The following is a 20,647-nucleotide window of genomic DNA, read 5'->3' on the forward strand; positions in this document are numbered from 1 at the left end:
GTGAGAGAGAGAGAGAGAGAGAGAGAGAGAGAGAGAGAGAGAGAGAGAGAGAGTTAGTTTATGAGGGGGAGGGAATGTTTATTACGCTTTTCTGTCTCTCTGTGTACTGCACACATATGCATGTCTTGTTTTCCCTTATATTTATAGTGCTGAGAATCACATCCAGGGCCCTGGGCAGAGAGGCAGGGGCTTTACCACTGAGCCACACCCCCAGCCTTGTCTGTTTTAGACGCACTTTGTGTGTCTTGCTCTACACAGGCTGATACGCATGAGTGACTAGAACAGCTGCTCAAACCATTTTCTATCAGCTGATACACAGCCACGGTTCCCTGAGGAGCTTGAAATGTCCCCTTCCTCACCCTAGGCTGTCCTTCTCCTTCCAAGGACTCAGCCAGATTCTAGGCTTCTCTGACTCAGAGTGGAAGAGGTTAACACTTAATACAGTAGGAGGTCTGAGCGGCTGGAGAAGGCCTACGCCCCTTCTGGTTGTTAAATACTTGGACTCCTGCCCACACAGCCTACAGGCCTTTACGGGCTTTGTGTAGGTTTTTGTGACCGTGTGAGAAAGATCCAGGGAGGTGTGTCCATGCACAGGAACCTACCTGGGTCTGCCCGGGACACTGAAGGTCATAAGGTGAGTACCACAAAGGAGACTGGGTGTCCTCAGAGGAGCCCAAGGCCCTAACTGTAGTTGCGCTAGGGAATCTAGCTGGCAGGGGGCCTACCGCTAAAGTCAGGGGCTATGTTCCCATCATCGTTCCCCATTTTGACTTTCTGCCAGGGCTGTGTCTCACTGCCAGGCTGGGTGTGAGGGAAGCAGGGCCAGCCTTTCATGAGAAGGGGTTCCAAGGGTCCCGGACATCCCCCACTACGTGACCCAGAAGGTGCCCCGCTCCTCCAGCAGGCTGATGGAGCGGTTGGTGAGTGAGGCGGCATCCCTGGCCAACTTGTAGCCGAAGAGGCGCATGGCCGGGCCGCAGGCCGCCTGCACCACCTGTGCCAGCTTGAAGGGCATGTTGAAGCGCCACTTCTCAAACTGCTCAGAGGAGTTCTTCTGAGTGGAGTAGACGTCGCTGCTGTCGCGTGTCGACTGCGTGTTCTTCTGGATCCAGTCCTCCACCTGCGGGGTCAAGGGGATGCCCGCAAAGCTGTACATCTCTTGGGCCTTCTGCAGTGGCCTGCGTGCCACATCCTCATAGCGCACCAGCATGTAGCGACCGCGCAGCCAGGCTGGCTGCCGCAAGCCCAGCTCTGCAGACAGGCGGATGCTCTCACAGTTGCCCCGCAACCGCTGCAGCTCATCCTCGCTCAGCTGGTCCTGCCCCTCGGACAGCCACTTCTTCCAGTTCTCATACTTGCCTGCGAAGGCCACTATGCGTGAAGCCAGCACGGCCCGGGGGTCACGCACCAGCTGAATGACTCGTAGATCCAGCCTTGGGTCCTCAACCAGCGGCTGCAGGAACTCCAGCTGACGGATGCGCACGGCCTTGAGGGCCACGTGGTCCTTGCGGCGGCAGGCCTCACCCGCCAAGGTCACGTTGAGTGGCCCGCAGCGGCGGTTTCTGCAGTGGTACTTCTCAAAGACCTTCTTGACGAAGGGTGTGCACACCGGATCCTCGCAGAGCGAGCGGCTGGATCCCCGGCGGAACAGGAACTGAGTCAAGTGGTCCTCGGGCGGAGGGCTGATGAAGGGCTCCAGCACATACAGGTCGCATAGCAGCAACTGCTTGAGGACATCGCGGTAGACCAATGCTGAACCAGCCGCGCTGGCGCCTCGCTGCTGGAAGAACACCGTGCGCTCGATGTGCCACAGTGGCTCGAAGAGGTAGAAGATATTGCCCTGCTGGTTGAAGAACTCGCCCACGAACGAGGAGCCCGTGCGGGTGGTGGCCATGAGGAGCACGTGGCGCCGGGTCCCTGCTCCAGCCTGCTGCGATGGTTTCTCTGCCTCAGCCTCCTGGCCCTGGATCTCCGTTGCTGGCTCCATGCCCAGCTGCAGGCTCAGGTTGTGCAGGCGGCTCCTCAGATGGGAGAAGGAGGAATCCAACTCGCTCAGGGACAGGAGAGATGCGTTCTCCGATAAGAGTAGGGCTGGGTCGGTGCTGTTGGCATCTGCCACAAAATGAGGGATCTGCTTCAGCTTGTCGGAGACCCTGGGAGGGGATTTATAAAGGACAAGGTCGGTGACTGATTTGGGAGGCCATCTCCTGTACTTGGTTAAGCAGTCTTGGCTGGGTCTCTCTTCTCCAGAGCAGGCCTAGAGGCTAAGGTTCGAGTGTGGTTTCTTTGGCAAGAGCCCAGGAGTGAGTCAGGGTGAGAAGCTAAGTGACTAGTGATGGCTACACAGAGGCTCACCTTCACTAAAGAACTCAGGCACTTCTGGAGCAAGTCAGTAGCAGCTTTCAGGAGACTTACATGGTGTGAAGCAGGCGTGAGCTGATTCGTCGGCAGTCCTTAACCTACCCTCCTTGGCTGAGGATGTTATGCCAGGCTAGGCATCTGGGAGATCAGGATTGAGAAATGGTTCTGTGTCTAGCAGGTCCACCCCACACAACAGTACCCTGCCAACGCGAGTATGTAGCCTACCTGAGGGGCCCTCCCTTGGAGTTGAATGATAATCTGGGTAACTACCTATGATGGGCTCACCCACCAGAGTGGCCATCCCAGAACCTTGCTTCCCCACGGCTCACCTCCACTCATGACATCAAGACTTGCAGAGGCGAAGTACTGCTAAGGGGCACTAGGATAAAAGGTAAAATGGTCATACCAGCAAGTACCAAGCATCAGCCGTGTGGCAGGCCATGGGCAAAACGTGGTTTACATTTCCACATTTACCTTATCTCTCTATATCTTTTTTTTTTTTTTTTTTTTTTTTGGTTTTTCGAGACAGGGTTCTCCGTGTAGCCCTGGCTGTCCTGGAACTCACTCTGTAGACCAGGCTGGCCTCAAACTCAGAAATCCGCCTGCCTCTGCCTCCCGAGTGCTGGGATTAAAGGCATGCACCACCACGCCCGGCTCTATATCTTTTTAAAAAATATTTATTTATTAAATTTATCGATATGAGTACACTGTAGCTGTCTTCAGACACACCAGAAGAGGGCGTCGGATCCCATTACAGATGGTTGTGAGCCACCATGTGGTTGCTGGGAATTGAACTCAAGACCTCTGGAAGAGCCGTCAATGCTCTTAACCACTGAGCCATTTCTCCAGCCTCCTTATTTACCTTCTCAACAAGACAGGCTCACCTCAACAAAGGGAAGTGTTTTGCCTAAGCACTTGCAGTTGAGAAGGGCCAGTATGGGGGTGCCAGCCTGGGCTGCCAGAGTCTCGACCCTGTGCACACGCCCTCACCCTAAGACACAGGGCCTGTCTGATGACCACTTGTAGAAGGGATGTACTTCTTGATTCCCCCCAAAACCCTAGTGTCACCTCTGACCTCACCTTTGATAAAGGGGACCTGTGGTTGAGCTCCTTACCTGGATATGATTTTATTTTCCTTTTCAATGAAGATAAAAACTATGACCACAAATGCCAGGAACAGGACGTATCTGCCTCGAATCTTCAGGCTGTGTACAAGGTCCCGGAAATCCTGAGGCAAAGTGAATCCTTTCTCCATAGGGAGAGGGGGCGCCATGGAGCTCCTCAGGTTGGCTGCAGGCACTCAGCTTAGGAGCTTAGCTTGGGACCCAACCTGTCCTCTTCAGGTGGGGGACACCCTGATCCTGCGAAGAGACAGGTACTCAGGGCATTCTTGTTCATAGACAGGGAACAGAGGCATCTTTCTATACAACTTTTGAAGAGTGACCTCAGGCCCACTCTCAAAATCTAAGTCACCTCTCTTTTGAGATAGGGTCTCTCTATGTAGTCCAGGACATTTGGACCTCTTTATCCACCTGTCTAACCTCCTAAGAGCTGGGATCACAGGTGTACGCTACACATGTTGGTTTCTTTAACAGGTCATTTTAAAGGTCACACTCCAGCACTCTGGAGGTAAGGCAGGAGGATCAGGAGTTAGGCCAGCTTCAGCTACACTGTGTAAAACAAACACCTCTAAACAGAGGCTGGAGAGATGATTCAGCGGTTAAGAACCCTCAATGCTCTCACAGAAGACACAGGTCTAGTTCCCAGCACCTAAGCAGCAGTTCACAGCCACTGATAACTCCATTTCTAAGGAATCTGGTACCCTCTTTGCCTCCACAGCCACTGCATGCATGTGATGCCCACAGACATACAAGCAGGCAGAATGGTCACACACATAAATATTTTTTTAAAAGTCCCATGATAAACAAAAAGTATTACTTCCAGTAGCTGTTACTCTATCCAACAAACTTTTCTTGCTTTCCCTTAAATACAAACAAAATAAACAGCTGCAGGGAATGGTGCTGCTAAGGTCCTGTTCCCCAATTGGTTCATGATCGGTAAGTAAAGATGCCAGGGGCCAATTGCTGGGCAGAAGGAAAAAGGCAGGACTTCCAGGTTCCTGAAGGCAGGATAAGAGATGCACAGAGGAAAAGAGATTTCGCTATGCTTCAGAGGTGACCAGCCATGTGAGATCTTGGGCGGAACGACCATAGGCCACTTCCCCAGGCAGAAGATTAAAAACGTGCTAAATTAAGGGCAGATTAAGAGATGCTGAGCTAAGAGTATTGGGAAGGGCATACTAGCTATGGGAGATTAGAAGCGCCCAGCAATTGAGTCAATAAGGCAGGTTGAAAATAAGTTAGTGTGTGTGTGTGTGTGTGTGTGTGTGTGTGTGTGTGTGTGTGTGTTTCATCCACACATCTGAAGGAACCTGAGCGGGTAAAGCGGGGTAACAAAAACTGCACTCGACAAACAGCAATAAAACACCCAAATGCTAGCAAGGAGCCAGGACATGACAGTACAGACCTGTAACCCTAGAAAACTGAGGCAGAAATATATTTTTAAGTTCAATGCTAGTTTGAGCTACAGAGTTCTGCTGAGCCAGAATGAGACCTGATGCACGAATGGGTAAATGAATGAGTGCCCTTTTATCTATGCCCATTTCCTGGAGTTTCTCTGTTGACCTCACAGGTTAAAGGCATGCACCTTCACGCATCACACATAGCATTTAGATAATGGAAATCATAAGTTGTCACTGATCCCTGCCGCTAAGATGGCGCCACAAACTCCTGGTCCGTTAATGACATCACAGCTACCAGTGTCACATGTTGTGGTGATACTAGTGTAAAGTAGCCTGCTGAGCGACCCGCCATACAAAAGCATAACAGGGCTGAGACTGTGGCTCAGTTCACGGCTACCCTTAGCTACACAAGGCACAGTACACTGTCTTAGGCTAGCTTATTGGTCTTTTTTTCCAGAGTCTCTAGGTTGTACAAAGACGTCAAAGGGGGTTGGCGATCATGGCTCAGTGGCAGAGCACTTGCCTAGCATCTGGGACATGGTAGGCTGGAGCCCCAGACTCGATCCCAGGCACACAGTCAGGTTTGGGAGTTGGGCTCCTCTGATGACAAGCTTTTAACCCATCTTCCCTTCCCCACCTCTTCCAGTGGCTTTATATTTTGAAGTCATTAACCCAGCCTCCTCTCCCTCACGGAAATTCAGGGTTCCCAAGCATTGCCAGGAAGAAGGAAGACTGAATACTGGTATGGCGGGTCTACTGGCTAGTTTTGTGTCAACTTGACACAAGCTAGAGTTATCACAGAGAAAGGAGCTTCAGTTGGGGGAAATGCCTCCACGAGATCTAACTGTAAGGCATTTTCTCAATTAGTGATCAAGGGGGGAGGTCCCCTTGTGGCTGGTAGTCTTGGATTTATAAGAGAGCAGGCTGAGCAAGCCAGGGGAAGCAAGCCAGTAAAGAACATCCCTCCATGGCNTCTGCATCAGCTCCTGNTNCCTGACCTGCTTGAGTTCCAGTCCTGACTTCTTTCAGTGATGAACAGCATTAGGGAAATGTAAGCTGAATAAACCCTTTCTTCCCCAACCTGCTTCTTGGTCATGATGTTTGTGCAGGAATAGAAACCCTGACTAAGACAGCAGGAGCAGACTGGCAGCTCCTTCACCCATCCCTGGTTGGATGTCCCCTCTGCAGCCTTGAAAGGCCCAAGGCCAGGTGACTAGCCAGAAGAGGGAGGAATGTGTGAGGACCCCAAAGCCAGAGGTTCACAGGGCCAAGAAGGGCAAAGAGGGGGCCCAGAATGGGACTCACTGGGCAGAGACTCTGGCAGAACTTGTCCTGCAGGATGTCCTATGTAAGAAGTGGGTTATAGCTGGGCGGTGGTGGCACATGCCTTTAATCCCAGCACTTGGGAGGCAGAGGCAGGTGGATTTCTGAGTTCAAGGCCAGCCTGGTCTACAGAGTGGGTTTCAGGACAGCCAGGGCTATACAGAGAAACCCTGTCTCAAAAATAAATAAATAAATAAATAAATAAATAAATAAATAAATAAATAAATAAATAAATAAAATAAAATAAAAGGAGGGGGTGCTATAACATGACTCAAACTTCATGCTACTTCTCTTCCAGGGTTGACAAGCTCATGCTAGTCCTGAGATCTTTGCCTGGCTGGAAATCTCTGCTGCCTCTTCCCTTGCTGGCCTTCCCAGCATCCTCTACTCCATGGCTCTCAACTCCCTAGCCCTGCTGCCAAGGTGCCACGAAAGGCCAGCCTGCTAGCATGTCCTTGTCAGTGGTGAAAGAAGCCAGGACCTCATGCCCAGCCCAGCTCTGCCTGGGCACAGCTGGCCAGGGGACCAGCTCTCTGCCTGCTGGGTATAAACACCAGGAACAGTAAGAGAAGATGTTGGGCCGGGAGGACGCTTCCATTTGGTGAGGGCCACTGTGTTTCAGGCCCTAGGGATGTTGGGAGCCACCAGAGGGAGCAGCATCCAGCCTTGCTGTCTGGGAGATGGCAGTGGGTATCAGCTGGGAAACATTCTCATACACCACGTGTGGTAATCAGAAACACAGTTCTCAAGAGGATCATCCTCCTGCCTCATACTTCTCCCTGGCCTTTGTGTCTCAGATCTCTCATTCTGCAATGTCCTTTTTTTCCCCTTAAAAACACCCTAGGGGAGTCCTCAGTCACCTTCTGTGAGAGGGTGGCCCTTGCTACATTTCATCCTGGGGACTGCATGGTGTGCCCCTCCCTCCCTTCCTCCAGCCCATCTCTCTTTCTCTCCTCCACTCTGGCCATTCTCTGCTAAAGCTTCCTCCGGGATGGCCTGGGGGTGCACGCTTCCCTCACTCTCTCGTCTCTTCTTAGGCGATGGTGGCCTCCATTTCACACATCTCACTCCTCTCTCTTCTGGACCATCAGCACAGCTAAGCCTTCTGGTTCGTATTCTGTCCACATTCCTCTCCCAAACCTTTCCTGTCTCCAACACACGGGGGCGCCTACGAGCACCTCAACCCAGATAAGTGAACGCGGTCGTGATGTGGGGAGCGTCTTAGACACCCAGCCCAGTACTCCGGGTGACTCTAGCTGCTGAAACCCCTTCGTGCACAACTCAGAGCAGAACACAAGCCCTCCAAGGCCATGGGGAATGGGAGCCACACCTCACTCCCAGCCTCTGTGGGCACCATCTGACCCCAGCCCTTCCCACTACTCCCTACCCAGGGGGCGCATCCTTTCTGGTCTCCACTCCGGAGTTCGTTCTATTTAACATGTCCCCCAAGACCATTCTTCTTCTTCCAATAAAGCCCCAAGAATCCAAAAAATCCCTATTCCTCCTGTGCTGACTTAGCATCCAGAGCTCCAAGTCCTTCCCGGAGCCCCTCCATCTTTTTTCATATGCTTATTTTCCTGGATGCAAACGTTCTTTTCCACTGGGACAATGATTTTGTGTAACAGGTGAGACTGGATAGAGAGACAGGAAAGCCAAGGGGATGTGGGAAGTGGAAAAGGCCCCTCCCCCACACGATCTAATTTAGGTTCCTCATTCACCCAACTGACAAAATCAGTACAGATTGCTCCAGGGGCAAGACTCGTTTTTCTAAGATATCTCAAAGGTGTTATAAACAACAAACGAGCATTGAAGAACACGGCTGCAGACCTTTGTAACTTATCCACCACAGACCCCGAAAAGCGCTTCATTAACACCTTACAATTCATTTCATTAAACAAATGAAAATTGTTTAAAATTAAAAAAAAAAAAAAATGTCAGGCAGGCTGGAGAGATGGTTCAGTGGTTAAGAGCACTGACTGTTCTTCCAGAGGTCCTGAGTTCAATTCCCAGCAACCACATGGTAGCTCACGACCATCTGTAATGGGATCTGATGACCTCTTTTGGTGTGTCTGAAGAGAGCAACAGTGTACTCACATTAAATAAATAAATAAACGAATAAATAAATAAATCTTAAAAAAAAAAAAAAAAAGCCAGGCACGGTGGCACATATTTTTAATCCCAGCATTCAGGAAGCAGAGAAGCAGGCAGATCTTTGTGTTCGAGGTCAGCTTGGTCTACTGAGCTAATTCCAGGACAGCCAGGGATACATAGAGAAACCCTGTTTCAAAAAGCCAGTAAATAAAGAAGGAAGGAAGGAAGGAAGGAAGGAAAGAAAGAAAGAAAGAAAGAAAGAAAGAAAGAAAGAAAGAAAGAAAGAAAGAAAGAAAGAACAAGAGAAAAGAAAAAAGACAGAAGAAGGAAAGAAAGGAAGGAAGAAAGAGAAAATTACATCCTTTGGATACTATAGCATAAAGTCATGCAATCATATGTTACTGACAAGACACTGAACCTAGTCTCTCTCTGACTGTCCTTGCTCAGACTTATGTGTGTGTTCCTGTGGTTTCTCTCACCTCTACATAACAAGCCTAGTTCTGTTCCACATAGACCTGTCCTGAAATGATTTTTCTGGGGTGCAATCAACATCCTTGAATAAAGGATGTGTGAATGGATGGACAGACGGATGGATGGACGGATGGATGCCCTTCCCAGAATACTTAATCCAGAGCAAGATGCTTAGGCATTCTAAGTTGCTAGGCAGTGCCAGGGGAGAGGAGAATATTCACTGGTGCATGAGCGAGCCACCAGGGAGAGATGCCCTGGGCACCTGCCGTGGGCGTGTGCTAGGATGCAGGATAGGTGGAATGCGGGATAGATGGACCACGGGCAAAATGAATTCTCAATTCTTGGGGACTTTCAGCTCAAGTTCCTAACAGCTGTGTGCTCAGGAGGGGGAGGGGTGGGAAAGCCCCCGAGGCAACTGGTGGTTCAGAGAGGGAGGGAGGCAGCGGAGGTGGACTGAGCCTTGCCAAGCAGGGCACCAGCTCCCCTTCCCTCCTCCCTGCCCAGGGGTCTTTCCTCCGCACAGGCCTCTCCCCTGACTTGGCAAACTGCCTCAATGGAGAATTGGTTTCGCGTTTGGATAGCCTCCAGCGGGGCTCTTCCACTGAGGCCCCTGAGGGATTGCAGTCCAGCCCCGCCTCCGTCTTTCCGGAGGGGGTCCCAGCGAGGACCAAGGGAAGCTCCGATAAGGGGCGGGGCCTTGCCAGGCATTGCATCAGGCACTAAGCCTCCACTCCCCTCTCGCTGGGACCCAGAACATAGCAGGAAACACCCTCAGCTGTTACATGCCTGTATACACAGCTTTTCCAAGAAGAAAGATCTTCCTTCCACAAGCAGAGGGAAGATCTGGCTACTGTGGGAAGGTTGTGAATCCACTTACAGAGGCCAGAGGGCTGATCCCTCTGTGTCACCCAGTTGGAAGCCAGAGCAGGGGTTCCTGAATCCCTAGAGAGTAGAGGAGAGGGGTGTTGGCTGGGACTCTGCCATTTCTTTTTTCAATCAGGATGAGAAAAAGAAACACTGAAGTTCTTTGTTTCTGTTAGGTTGGGTTTGTCCATGCACTGACCTGTTCAGGCTAGATCCTATTTCACATGGAAGCATCTAGAGATGGCCCAGGAAGGGCACACTCCTCCCCACTCTACCCCATTATCATGGTGTTCTGACAGGACAGCATATGCTCGGAGGATGGAGGATGCACATGGCAAAGTGAAGGGAGGCAAGGATCAGGGAAGGAGGGTGTGAGGGCAGGTCTGGCTAGTGCCGGTCATTCAGTATCATGGTACTGAAGCATTCCAGCATCCAGCATTCCATGCCTCCCAGCACCCCAGCAACCTAGCATCCTGGGGCTCCAGCTTCCTTCTCTAAAACAAACACATTTCCCGAGGCTCAGGGCATCATGCCTGTAATTTCGGAACTTGGGAAGTAAAGGCAAGATGACCAGGAGGCCAAGTACGTGCCCCGACACACACACACACACAGATACACACGCACAAGGCACACATACACACACATGCACGCACACACACACGTGCACATGCAAACATGCACTTGCACACATGGGCATGCATGCACACACGTGTACAAGCACACACACACACACAAGGCACACATGCACACACACGTGTGCGCGCACACACACACTAAATTTTTTCAAAAAGACAAACAAAATGAATGAGTCCATCTACAACTTCTTGTGTGTGTCCAGCTACAGCCAAGACAGAAGCGGTCCAAGGCAAACGGTCCCATGTACTTGTAAGGAATATGGGCCCAAGCCATGGTGGACTATGGAGCTAAGAGCTACCCTGATGGAGCTATGAGATAACCCTGGCAAAACCAGCCTAAGGCACCCCTCAGCCTTTCATGCCTGTGCACAGGACATGGGAAGCACTCTTTATCTACCTCCAGTGGACAGTCACAGTTGCTTGAAGTGCAAGTCCCCTGCCAGGCCCCACTAGGCCTAGTACCCTAGTCAGCCTCTGATTAGCTAGCCAGCACCATATGGTGACTGGTGTCCAGGCGGCCTTCAGCCACACAGAGCAGACAGTCTGGGGGAACAGTCTGCTCCATTCAAAACTGACCTGGACACCAGCCAGGCAAAGCACTGAAATGTCCCACTCGAGGGGACTGACCCCACCCCCCACCCACGGGACTCAAAAAAACGCTGAGGCAGCTACAGAAACGCCGTAAGCGACAGTTCGCATACCTTCCTGTGGAGTGAGTATTTGGACAACCGCATGCCTGCCTAGGATCCTAGGAGTGCTAAGAGAAATGCAGAGATCGGGCTGGGAGTGCAGCTCAGTGGATAGCGCTCGTCTGACAGGCATGAAACCCTGATTCCACCCAGAGCACCCTGTATGACTGGGCATCGTAGCACACACGTGCGAGTTTTACACTCAGAAGGGGGAGGCAGGGAAGAGGACGAAAGGCTTAAGTCCTCAGGCTACACAGTGACTATGATGCTGTCCTGGGACACCTGGGAGACTTTATAAACAAAACAAAGGGGGGGGGAAACCTAGGCAAACAAAGGAAACAGTTGTGAGGTGCAGTCGTGCCATTTGTAGTATTTGCTACCCAAGAGGTTGAGACAGGGGGATCACTCGCCTATGTACAGGGCACTAGCCTGGAAAGATAAAGGCGATTCTAGAGACAGACGGCGGTGGAAACTGGCCGTTTGAAGTGGTGGTTGCTCGTACTAGAAGATGTACCTGTTTTATTTCATTTCTGTGTGTGGATGTTTTGCTTGCACACTTTGCTTCCATGTGTATGTACGTGCGCTGGGTACATGCCTGATACCCGCAGAGGCTGGAAGAGAGTGTCTGATTCCCTGGAACTGGAGTTGCAGATGGTTGTGAGTTGCTGTGTGGGTAATAAGACTCAACCCACATCATCTACAAGAGCAGCCGGTGCTTAACTATTGAGCCATCTCTTCTGTGCATGCCGCCCCCCCCCCCACACACACCCGAGTGGTGAGCTTTATGTCACACTATTTTTTTGTTTTACTATAAACTCCTATAGGCAAAAGGTTTAAGAAAAACACAGGAGCCCGAAAAGACCCCTGGTCCTTCTCAGATGGTGGCCGCCGTGTCCTGTGGAAGTTCCACAGCAGCAAGCACGGCTCCTGGCAAGTGGCTGGGCTCAATAGATCTCTGTGGAATAAATGAATGGACTTCCATGCTGTACAGAATGCCAGTTCTGGCTCCTGGTATCGATCTGTCCTCCCCAGTGCTGTCTGAGGATTGGGCGCCCATAAGATGCCTGACTTGGACCTGGGAATGTAGCTCAGTTGGCACGGTGCCTAGTGTGCATCAAGTCCTGGGTTCTACCCCTGGCATCTCATAAAACCAGATGTGGCCGTACACAGCTGCAATTCCAGCACTGGGGAAGTGGAGGTAGGAGGACTAGAAACTCAAAGTCATCCAGCCTGGGCTACACAGGGTGCTGGGTCGTCCCCCACCCCTACCCCCACCCCCCAGGTTTTGGTGTTATTTATTTATTTTTGTTTAGTTTTTAAAAGACTTGATTTATACTCTCTTAAAAGAAGAATATTGATATAAAGCTCAATGAAAGATGCTCAGGTTAGGACACTGAACTAAAAAGAACCCAGGGCACACAAGTGGCCACAGTTACATTCCTTTTGGTTTGTTGTTGCTGCTGCTGTTTTGTTTTACTAAAGAGTCATAGCGAATGTCATCTGAAGTCCCAGCATCTGAGAGGCTGAGGCAGGAAGATTTCTGATAATTTAAGGCCAACTTGTGCTAGCCACATGGTGAGATCTTATATTAAAGCAAACATGGTGTATCATTGATCCCACAGACAGACAGACAGACAGACAGACAGACAGACAGACACACACACACACACACACACACACACACAGAGAGAGACGGGATGGGGAGGGAGGAGAGTAGCGGTGCTATGGACATGTTGGGCTTCCTGCTCTTGGATGCTGTCTTCTGGGTGCAGAGCTAGTCCACTAAAGGTGACCTGGAAGGCTGAGCCCATCTGCTCTCCTGGCCTCAGATGACTCCTTCTGGTGTGCACACAAATGTTTCACATCCTTTAGTTTGGCACCTTGCCGTGAGACACCATGCTGTGACACTAGACCAAATTCTAACTGGTCCTCTTGCTCCTGAGTGCAAAGTTGCCATCCAAGCGCATACACCAGCCCCATGCCTTTAAACCCATAAGGTCCTCACAGTCATATGAACCTCAAGGTTAAGAATGGTTCAAACCCAGATGTTTGCAAAAGTTGAGACAGAACATCAAGGGGTAAGAGGTTCCCTTTCTCCCACCCCTTATCATTCTCTGCCTATTCTCCTCACTTGGCCTATGTGTCCCTGAAGGAGAGAGGCGGTGGAAGGAGACAGTGACACGGAACATCAGGAACGACTGCTGCCAAGCCCGGCCACAGTGCAGCTGGCAAAGATCTTGACACGTCTAATTTTATATTGCTGCTCACATGCCTTTGTATGCTTTTATGAATAGCAGCCAACATTTTTTAAAAAGTCTTGAGGCTTTCCCACGAATGGATATTTGGGTTTGGGGACATCTGGGGGCAAAGCCACTGGGGTGTGTGTGGATCGTGAACACGATCTGCTCTGGATGTTACAGCAGAGAACAGTGGCTTGCAGCTGCTTGAGAAAGCACAGGAGGGTGAATGGGAGCCTCATTTGTATTAGTCAGGCTGTGGTCCAGCTAGCCCAACAATAACTACTACCGAGGAAAACTCCAAGAACCCAGTAGCTGTTCAGTCCACGAGGCTGGATGTCTAGTACACACCAGAATCCTGAAGAAGTGGGCTCTAATGCCAGTGAAGGTACAGACTTGTTGGTGAGAGCGAGAGCAAGCAGGCGAAGGAAAAAAAAAAAAAAAAAAAACTTCTTTCTTCCATGTCCTTTACATAGGTTGCCGCCAAAAAGTATGGCCCAGATTAAAGGAGGGTCTTCCCACCTCAGAAGATCCAGATTAAAGTTGGTCTACCCACTTCAAAAGATTTAATTAAGACAAATCCCTCACAGGAATACCCACTTGCTTGGGTTTTAGTTAATTATTCCAGATGTGGTGAAGTTGACAACCAAGGACGGCCATCACAACTCTCCATGCCATTTCTTCACAAGGTCAGCAAAGAACAAGACATCCTGGAGTTTGTTCTGGGATGGAAGTTCCAGGGAACCCTCTGACACAGCTACAGCGTTCCCCCCAAGTGCCCGTGTGTCCCTCTCCACGGCCCTGCCTTTGTTGGCAATGAAATGACAACCATGTGGCCAGTTCTGGTCTGTGGGATGTGGGAGAAAGTGATGGAACCACTTCAAGGCCTGGTCCTTAAAATGTTTCCACACATTCCCCAGGGGCTGTGCCGGATGGGCAGCCACGGTTCCAGTGGACTTAGCTCAAGATGGAGGCGTCTGGATTCGTGTGGCTACGGGAGAACCAAGTGGGATATGTGAGAAAAAAAACGAACTTTTGCTGTAAAAAGGGACTCGTCTGATTGTTTCAGCAGCAGAGCCTGTCCCTCCCTTGGGTAACACAAAGGGTTGGTCTCAGGTGGGTGTGGTGGCAAACACAGAGGCAGGCGGGTCTCTGTGAGATCTAGGATAACCTGTGCTACAGAGTGAGTTCCAGGCCAGCCTGGTCTACAGAGTGAGTTCCACGACAGCCAACGCTACACAGAGAAGCCCGTCTTGAAAAAAAGAAAAAGGAAAAGAAAAGAAAAAAATCCTCTCCCAATGCTGAGATACTAATCTTTTTTGAAGGATTATTTGGTCAAAACATAATTTACATGAATGTTGTTGTTGTTGTTGTTGTTTAGTCAGTGTTTCAAACATGTATCCCAGGCTGACTTAAAACCAGAAATGGAGCTAAGGATGACCTTGACCTTCTGACCCTCTTGCCTCCATCTCCTAAGTTCTGGGAGTCCAGGTATGAGGTACCATACCTGATTTTATCAGTTCATGTGCTTATGAGGCAGAGAGGAAGAGTCTTCCTGGGAATGACACACCCCCACCAACAAGGCCACACCTCCTAATCCTTCCTAAATAGTTTCACCAACTGTAGAGAAGGCATGCAAATAGAAGAGCCTATGAGGGGCCGTACTCGTTGAAACCCCCACACCGGGTGTTGAATCCAGGGCTCCACGCATGGTAGGCGAGCATTCTACAACTGAGCTGCATACCCAACCCTATTACTTCTTGACACAGCATGTTACTACACAGTTCAGGCTGCTCTCGACTGCCACAGGTTCCAATGTACACAGTCTTGGCTTCCGCTTAAACGCTGGCACCCCTCCAAAGTGCTCACACTAAAGTCGAGTTCCCGGTGTGCCGGTGTTAGAGGGGACGCCTTCGGCAAGTGACCGGAGCGGTAGGTCAAGAGGGTAGAGTCCTTGTGAATAGAATTAGTGTCCTTGTAAACGAGGTGTGAGGGAACTTAGTCATCCCTTCCACCGTGTGAGGACATGGCATGAAGGTTCCATCTTGGATGTAGAGAACAAGGCACCTATTACACACCGAATGTACTGGCACATTGGTTTTAAATTTTCCGACCTCCAGAACCGTGTTTGACAGCTTTCTGTTATTAGTAAATCTCCCAGGCAATGGCACTATGTCTAGCTGCCCCAACAGACTAAGATACTCTCTGGCCCAGCAATTCCAAATCTAAGAGTCAGCTTGCAACCACCCTCATACAGGTGACAATAAGGATACATGTGGCCAGGTGGTGGTGGCGGCGGCGCATCCCAGCACTCAGGAGACAGAGGCAGACAGATCGCTGGGTTCAAGGCCAGCCTGGTCAACTGGTCTATAGTGTGAGCTTTAGGACAGCCAGAGCTACACAGAGACACCCTGTCTCAAGGAGGGGGTGGGACAGGATGTATGTGGCTGGAACCAGCTGGCGACTGTGACAGTCTCACAGATACCTTACTGCCCTCTCTAATGTCACACTTTATTGGTTCTGGGACTTTTCACGGTTTTCTTCATTAGAACTCTTCAACCAGAAATGTGCTTATGCAATGGCTGCGTGGACAGTGCACAGATTTGGGAGACTCATGGAAGGAGGATGGCATAGGCTGTTCTTCCTGTGGACACCGCCCTCCCTTTTCCTGTTCTTCACCTCCATAGGCACAGCTCCCTTATCAAATTTTGGGGTTAATTCTGATTGACAACTGGATGGGATTTCGAGTCACCACGTCCATCCAGGATTTTTAGATGGTGCTAACTGAGGTGGGAAGCTCTACCCTGGGCACTGGTAGAACCATTCCGTGGGGATCCTGACTAGATAACAAGGAGAAAGCACCCAGGCATGGTGGCACACGGCTTCAACCCCAGCTATACAGGAGGAAGCAGAGACTGAAGGAGCTCTGTGAACTTGAGGCCAGCCTGGTCTACATAATGACTCCCGAGACAGCTGGGGGGCTACATACTAAGACCTGGTCTTAATTAAAAGGGGGGAGGGAGAGAGGGAGGGAGAGAGAGAGAGAGAGAGAGAGAGAGAGAGAGAGAGAGAGAGAGAGAGAGTTAAGTACAAACATTCTCTGCCTTCTGCTTCTTGACTGCATGTGCAATGTGACCGCCCATCTCCTGCCCCCGCTGCTGCGCCTTCCCCTAGGACAGACTGTCGCTGGAGTTGTAAGTACTGACAACCTCCTGCCTCCTTAGGTTGCTTCTGTCAGATATTTTGTCTCTACCCTGAGACAGCCCCCCTCCCCCAAATGGTGACCCTGAGTTCCAGCAAAGGGTGCACAAGGTTGCCAATGCAGCCTGTGTCCAGCTGGTTGTTATTGCTGGTCTAGACAAACGTCAGCCAGGATCTGTCTGTCCTGTGGCACCACTGGCTTGCATTCTTGCATGTAGTTCTCCCAGCTGGGCAGCCATTTACTGCAGGACAGGGATGCTAGCTGACTCACGCCGGCTATTCTTAACCAATCCAAACAATCCTGTATAACCGTGGCAGTCTCTATTTCTGGTCAAGGCTTGATATCATTATTTCTACCATTATTTGGTTCAGATACAGCTGGACATCCACATGGCCCCAGCTAGACAGTTTAAATCTTCTCAGTTAGGAGGACAAGTTAGTTTCAACTCCTCTCTGAGACTGACTGGTTGGAAAGGTTTCCTGTAGTGCTGAATTAGAACAGGTACATCCCACCGGGATGGAGGGAATTGCAATTGATTGGTGGTGTCTGCCCAGGTAGAGGAGAGGCATCACTTTATGAAGGCACAGAGCCTGTTCTGGAGCTCTGGGTTTCAACCCCCATAGCATCTAGGGAGCTTAAAGGAACTCCCGATGGCCAAGTTCCACCTCCTGAGATTCTGACTACTTAGGGGCATCAGAATGATACTTGGACGTCAGGACTGTCAAAGTACCATTCAAACCCCACTAGCCCAGGACATCCAGGAGATGACAGAAGCTGCCGGCTCCTGCCTGCTACCCACCAGCTCACCAGCAAGGCCGTACTAAGCTTTCCCTTTTGATTTGGGGTCTTACTATTAAGTCCAGATCTGAACTCCCAGAAGTCTTTCTGCCTCAGCTCCCCCAGCGCTGGGATTATAAACAAGCACCATGATGTCTCCGGGTGACCAAATACAGAATCCGGAAAGAAAAGGTCTGTGTTCCCTGTGTTCCTTAGGACCAAGTGCTTGGGAAACTTCTAATACTGTAGGTGTAGGATTCATTCAGACCCAGCTCCGGAGCTCCACATGAGCAGAGCTGACGGTGCTTGCTTAGCACTCAAAAATACCCGAGTATTGGTGCGTAGCTCTGAGTGCCTTGTGCAGCTAAGTCTCCCTCTGTCTCCCTTTTATAAGGACCCTTGCGAGTCTATCTGGGGCACTCTTGCTAATTCAGGGCACTCTGCCATCCCTAATTCCTTAAAGGCATCCATAAAACTTCTCCTACCATGTAAGATAACATGTCCACAGAGGTTCAGATATGGACGTAAATATGTGAGGTTGAGGATTTCCTAAGCGGGGTACCATGGTGACTCGTTTAGTGTGATGGAGGATGCCCAGGAGTGTTTAATCCAAGCTGAGAATAAGAATCCCAGATGAAGAGGCAGGCGGATTTCTGAGTTCGAGGCCAGCCTGGTCTATAAAAGTGAGTTCCAGGACAGCCAGGGCTATAATGAGAAACCCTGTCTCAGAAAAAACAAAAAACAAAACAAACAAACAAAAAGCTCTAAATCCAAGAGGTAGCTATTATCCTACACCTATTTAGCAGCAACCTTTGGGACCCAGGGGTCTGTCTGTTCAATGGATTCTTGTTGGAGTGAGTGAACTGAACCGTTCCTGGAAGCCCCGGAGATGGGATGGACAGAGGGATGGACAGAGAGGGTCAGAGCCCGAGAATAAAGAAGAAAGCGGTCCTGTGGGCAGAGACTAAAGCCTCTGCGTTAACCTCACACCCAGCATTGACTGCCTGGGGTGGGGGCAGGGCAGGCATCCTTTCTCCTCCCCAAAGTCCAATAGGAGTGAGGGGACCCAAGCTAGCCATCAAGGGGCCATTGTTGCTGGAACAGAGGAGGCTCTGTGCCCACTTAACACACTGCTCCTAGCTGAGGAGCGCCCAGCTGAGCTGGCTGCTAGCTTAGGGAACAAGGCTGGGGAGGAGCTCAAGGGAGCCAAGACAACCCAGGACCAGTGTGTGGACGGGGAGACCCACAAGCCTGTCTAGGAAGCAGGCTAGCTGTAGTGCCAGGGAAGCTCTCTAGGTAAAACTGGAAAGCCAGAGAAGGCCAGTGAACCCCAGCAGACCCCAGTAGAACCATAGGGAATACCACCCACTGGGTAGTCACGGCTGACCTACCGTTTCCCCCCTAGGAAAACAGAAACTTGAAATCACCGAGTCAATGGTGCCTTTCATAGCCTCTAGAAGAAGTGTTTTCACAAGGCTGGGAAGGTTTTGTGATCTGTGGGACTGGGACTCGAGAGGCAGGTTGTTCAGCCACGGCTGAGCACAAGTGTCTCCTTGCTTAGTACTTTCAACGTGCCACCCTCTGTTTACACAGTGTAAGCTAGATCTTAGGAGGAAAGTGTCCCAGATGCTCAAAGATAACCTGGCACAGCCACCAGGGACCACCTTGAAAATCTGAGATCATCTTTTCCTCTTGTGCTTGCTAACAACCATCACCCACTCTTAGCTATTTCAGAAAGCAGACCCAGGGGAGCCGGCTGGCTCAAAATAGTCCACGAGAAAGCCGGACGTGCCGCGCGATTGCAAGCCCGAGCTGGAAACCAGTCTAGGCTATATACATTTAGTGAGGTCCAGGCCGGCCTGTGCTGCTTAACAAAGCTATCTTAAAGGGTTGCCAGGCTGGAGCAACAGCGGCTCCTCTAAACGATATGGTATGCAAATATTTGGGCCAGATCAGGGTCACTGGCAGAGCTCTGGAGGCTGAACCTGGCAGGCTGCTCCATCCAAGGTGGGTCTGATATACACTACTCGTCAAGATATTATCTCACACCATCTCCTGCTGTGTTTCAAACTGAAGGTCGCACAGTCCGTTGACTAAGCCAGGTAAGGTTTTGTCCTTTGTTTCCTTTCTCCATAGACCAGTGCTACATAAAACAGAAAATACCAGAGTGTCTCATACTTCCTAAAACTTACAGAGGCGGATGCTTGAAGCCAACCATCGAACTGTTCGCGAGGTCCCCAATGGAGGAGTTAGAGAAAGGACTGAAGGAGATGAAGGAGTTTACAACCCCATAGGAAGAACAGCAATATCAACCAACCAGACCCACCAGAGCTCCCAGGGACTAGGCCACCAACCAAGGACATGGCTCCAACTGCATATGTAGCAAAGGATGGCCTTGTCAGGCATCAATGGGAGGAGAGGTTCTTGGTCCTATGAAGGCTCCATAGAATCCCCAGTGTAGGGGAATCGAGGGCAGGGAGGCAGGAGTGGGTGGGTGGGTGGAGGAGCACCCTCATAGAAGCAGGGGGAGAGGGAATGGGATAGGGGATTTCTGGGAGGGGAGAACTGGGAAAGGGGATAACATTGGAAATGTAAATAAAGAAAATATCCAATAAAAACTATTTTTAAAAAAAGATTCCTAAGACTTCTGATTCAGTTATGTGAATCTGAGCTGAGGTTTCAGTCCAAGAGCCTTGAAAGCCAGTTTTTCAGTCCTGAATGTGCTCACTGGGACTGGATCAGCCTTTGCAATTTGCCTAACTGGGAGGTTTTTAAGATGGCATCAGAGTTCCTCTAGTCCCACACAACACAGATACGTCCCTTCAATCCCATACAACACAGTCATGTGGGCGGGACACAAACAAGGACCACTTTCAGAACCGACAGCTCTGTGCAGTGTTATCCCAAAGTTAAATAAAACTGTGCACTTAGCTTCAGCCTGCTGTTGTGCCGCAGATCTTTAATCATAGCAATCTGAAGGCTGAAGCAAGAAAGCCAAGAGATCAAGGCTGGCCTGGGCTACAGAGTGAGCCCCTGTCTCCAGTAAGATGAGTTTGAAACCCCCATAGTGGAGGGACAGAACCATCAGGTTGTCCCTGATCTTCACACATGAGCTTATGCATCTTAGTGAATGCCTGTTATTTGCTCCTTGAATAAAATACATAGATAAATGTAGAAAAAGAGACAAGATTACAACAAATTTGGTTTTAAAAATATCACTCTTCTCCCCATGCACTTAAAACCATTGTGTCCCCCCCCCGACCTGTCCCTTTGCAAGTTGCCAGGGCTGGACCAAATAGTTAATCCACCATATGCAGTGGAGGGACTAGGAAAAATGTGATACATTGGTTTCTTTTCTTTTTTTTTTTTTTTTAATAATTATTTATTTATTTATTTATTATATGTAAGTACTCTGTAGTTTGTCTTCAGACACTCCAGAGGAGAGCATCTGATCTTGTTATGGATGGTTATGAGCC

At 50.2% G+C, this 20,647-nt stretch overlaps 1 protein-coding gene across 3 annotated transcripts in view; it reads right to left on the bottom strand.

Moving 5' to 3' along the window:
* Positions 1–15: 15 nt before the first annotated feature.
* Positions 16–20,647, bottom strand: part of Chst3 (carbohydrate sulfotransferase 3) — a 34,325-nt gene continuing 13,693 nt past the window's right edge. For all 3 annotated transcript variants that reach the window (XM_029542415.1, XM_029542414.1, XM_029542416.1), the window contains exons 2-3: positions 3,477–3,722; positions 16–2,153 (exon numbers count right to left, since the gene is read on the bottom strand). In XM_029542415.1, coding sequence (XP_029398275.1) covers positions 869–2,153; positions 3,477–3,634 — 1,443 coding nt within the window. In that variant the 5' untranslated portion in view covers positions 3,635–3,722 and the 3' untranslated portion in view covers positions 16–868. The remainder of the gene's footprint in view (positions 2,154–3,476; positions 3,723–20,647) is intronic.

The sequence above is a fragment of the Mus pahari genome, chromosome 9 (genome assembly GCF_900095145.1).
Source record: "Mus pahari chromosome 9, PAHARI_EIJ_v1.1, whole genome shotgun sequence".
Lineage (NCBI taxonomy): Eukaryota > Metazoa > Chordata > Mammalia > Rodentia > Muridae > Mus > Mus pahari.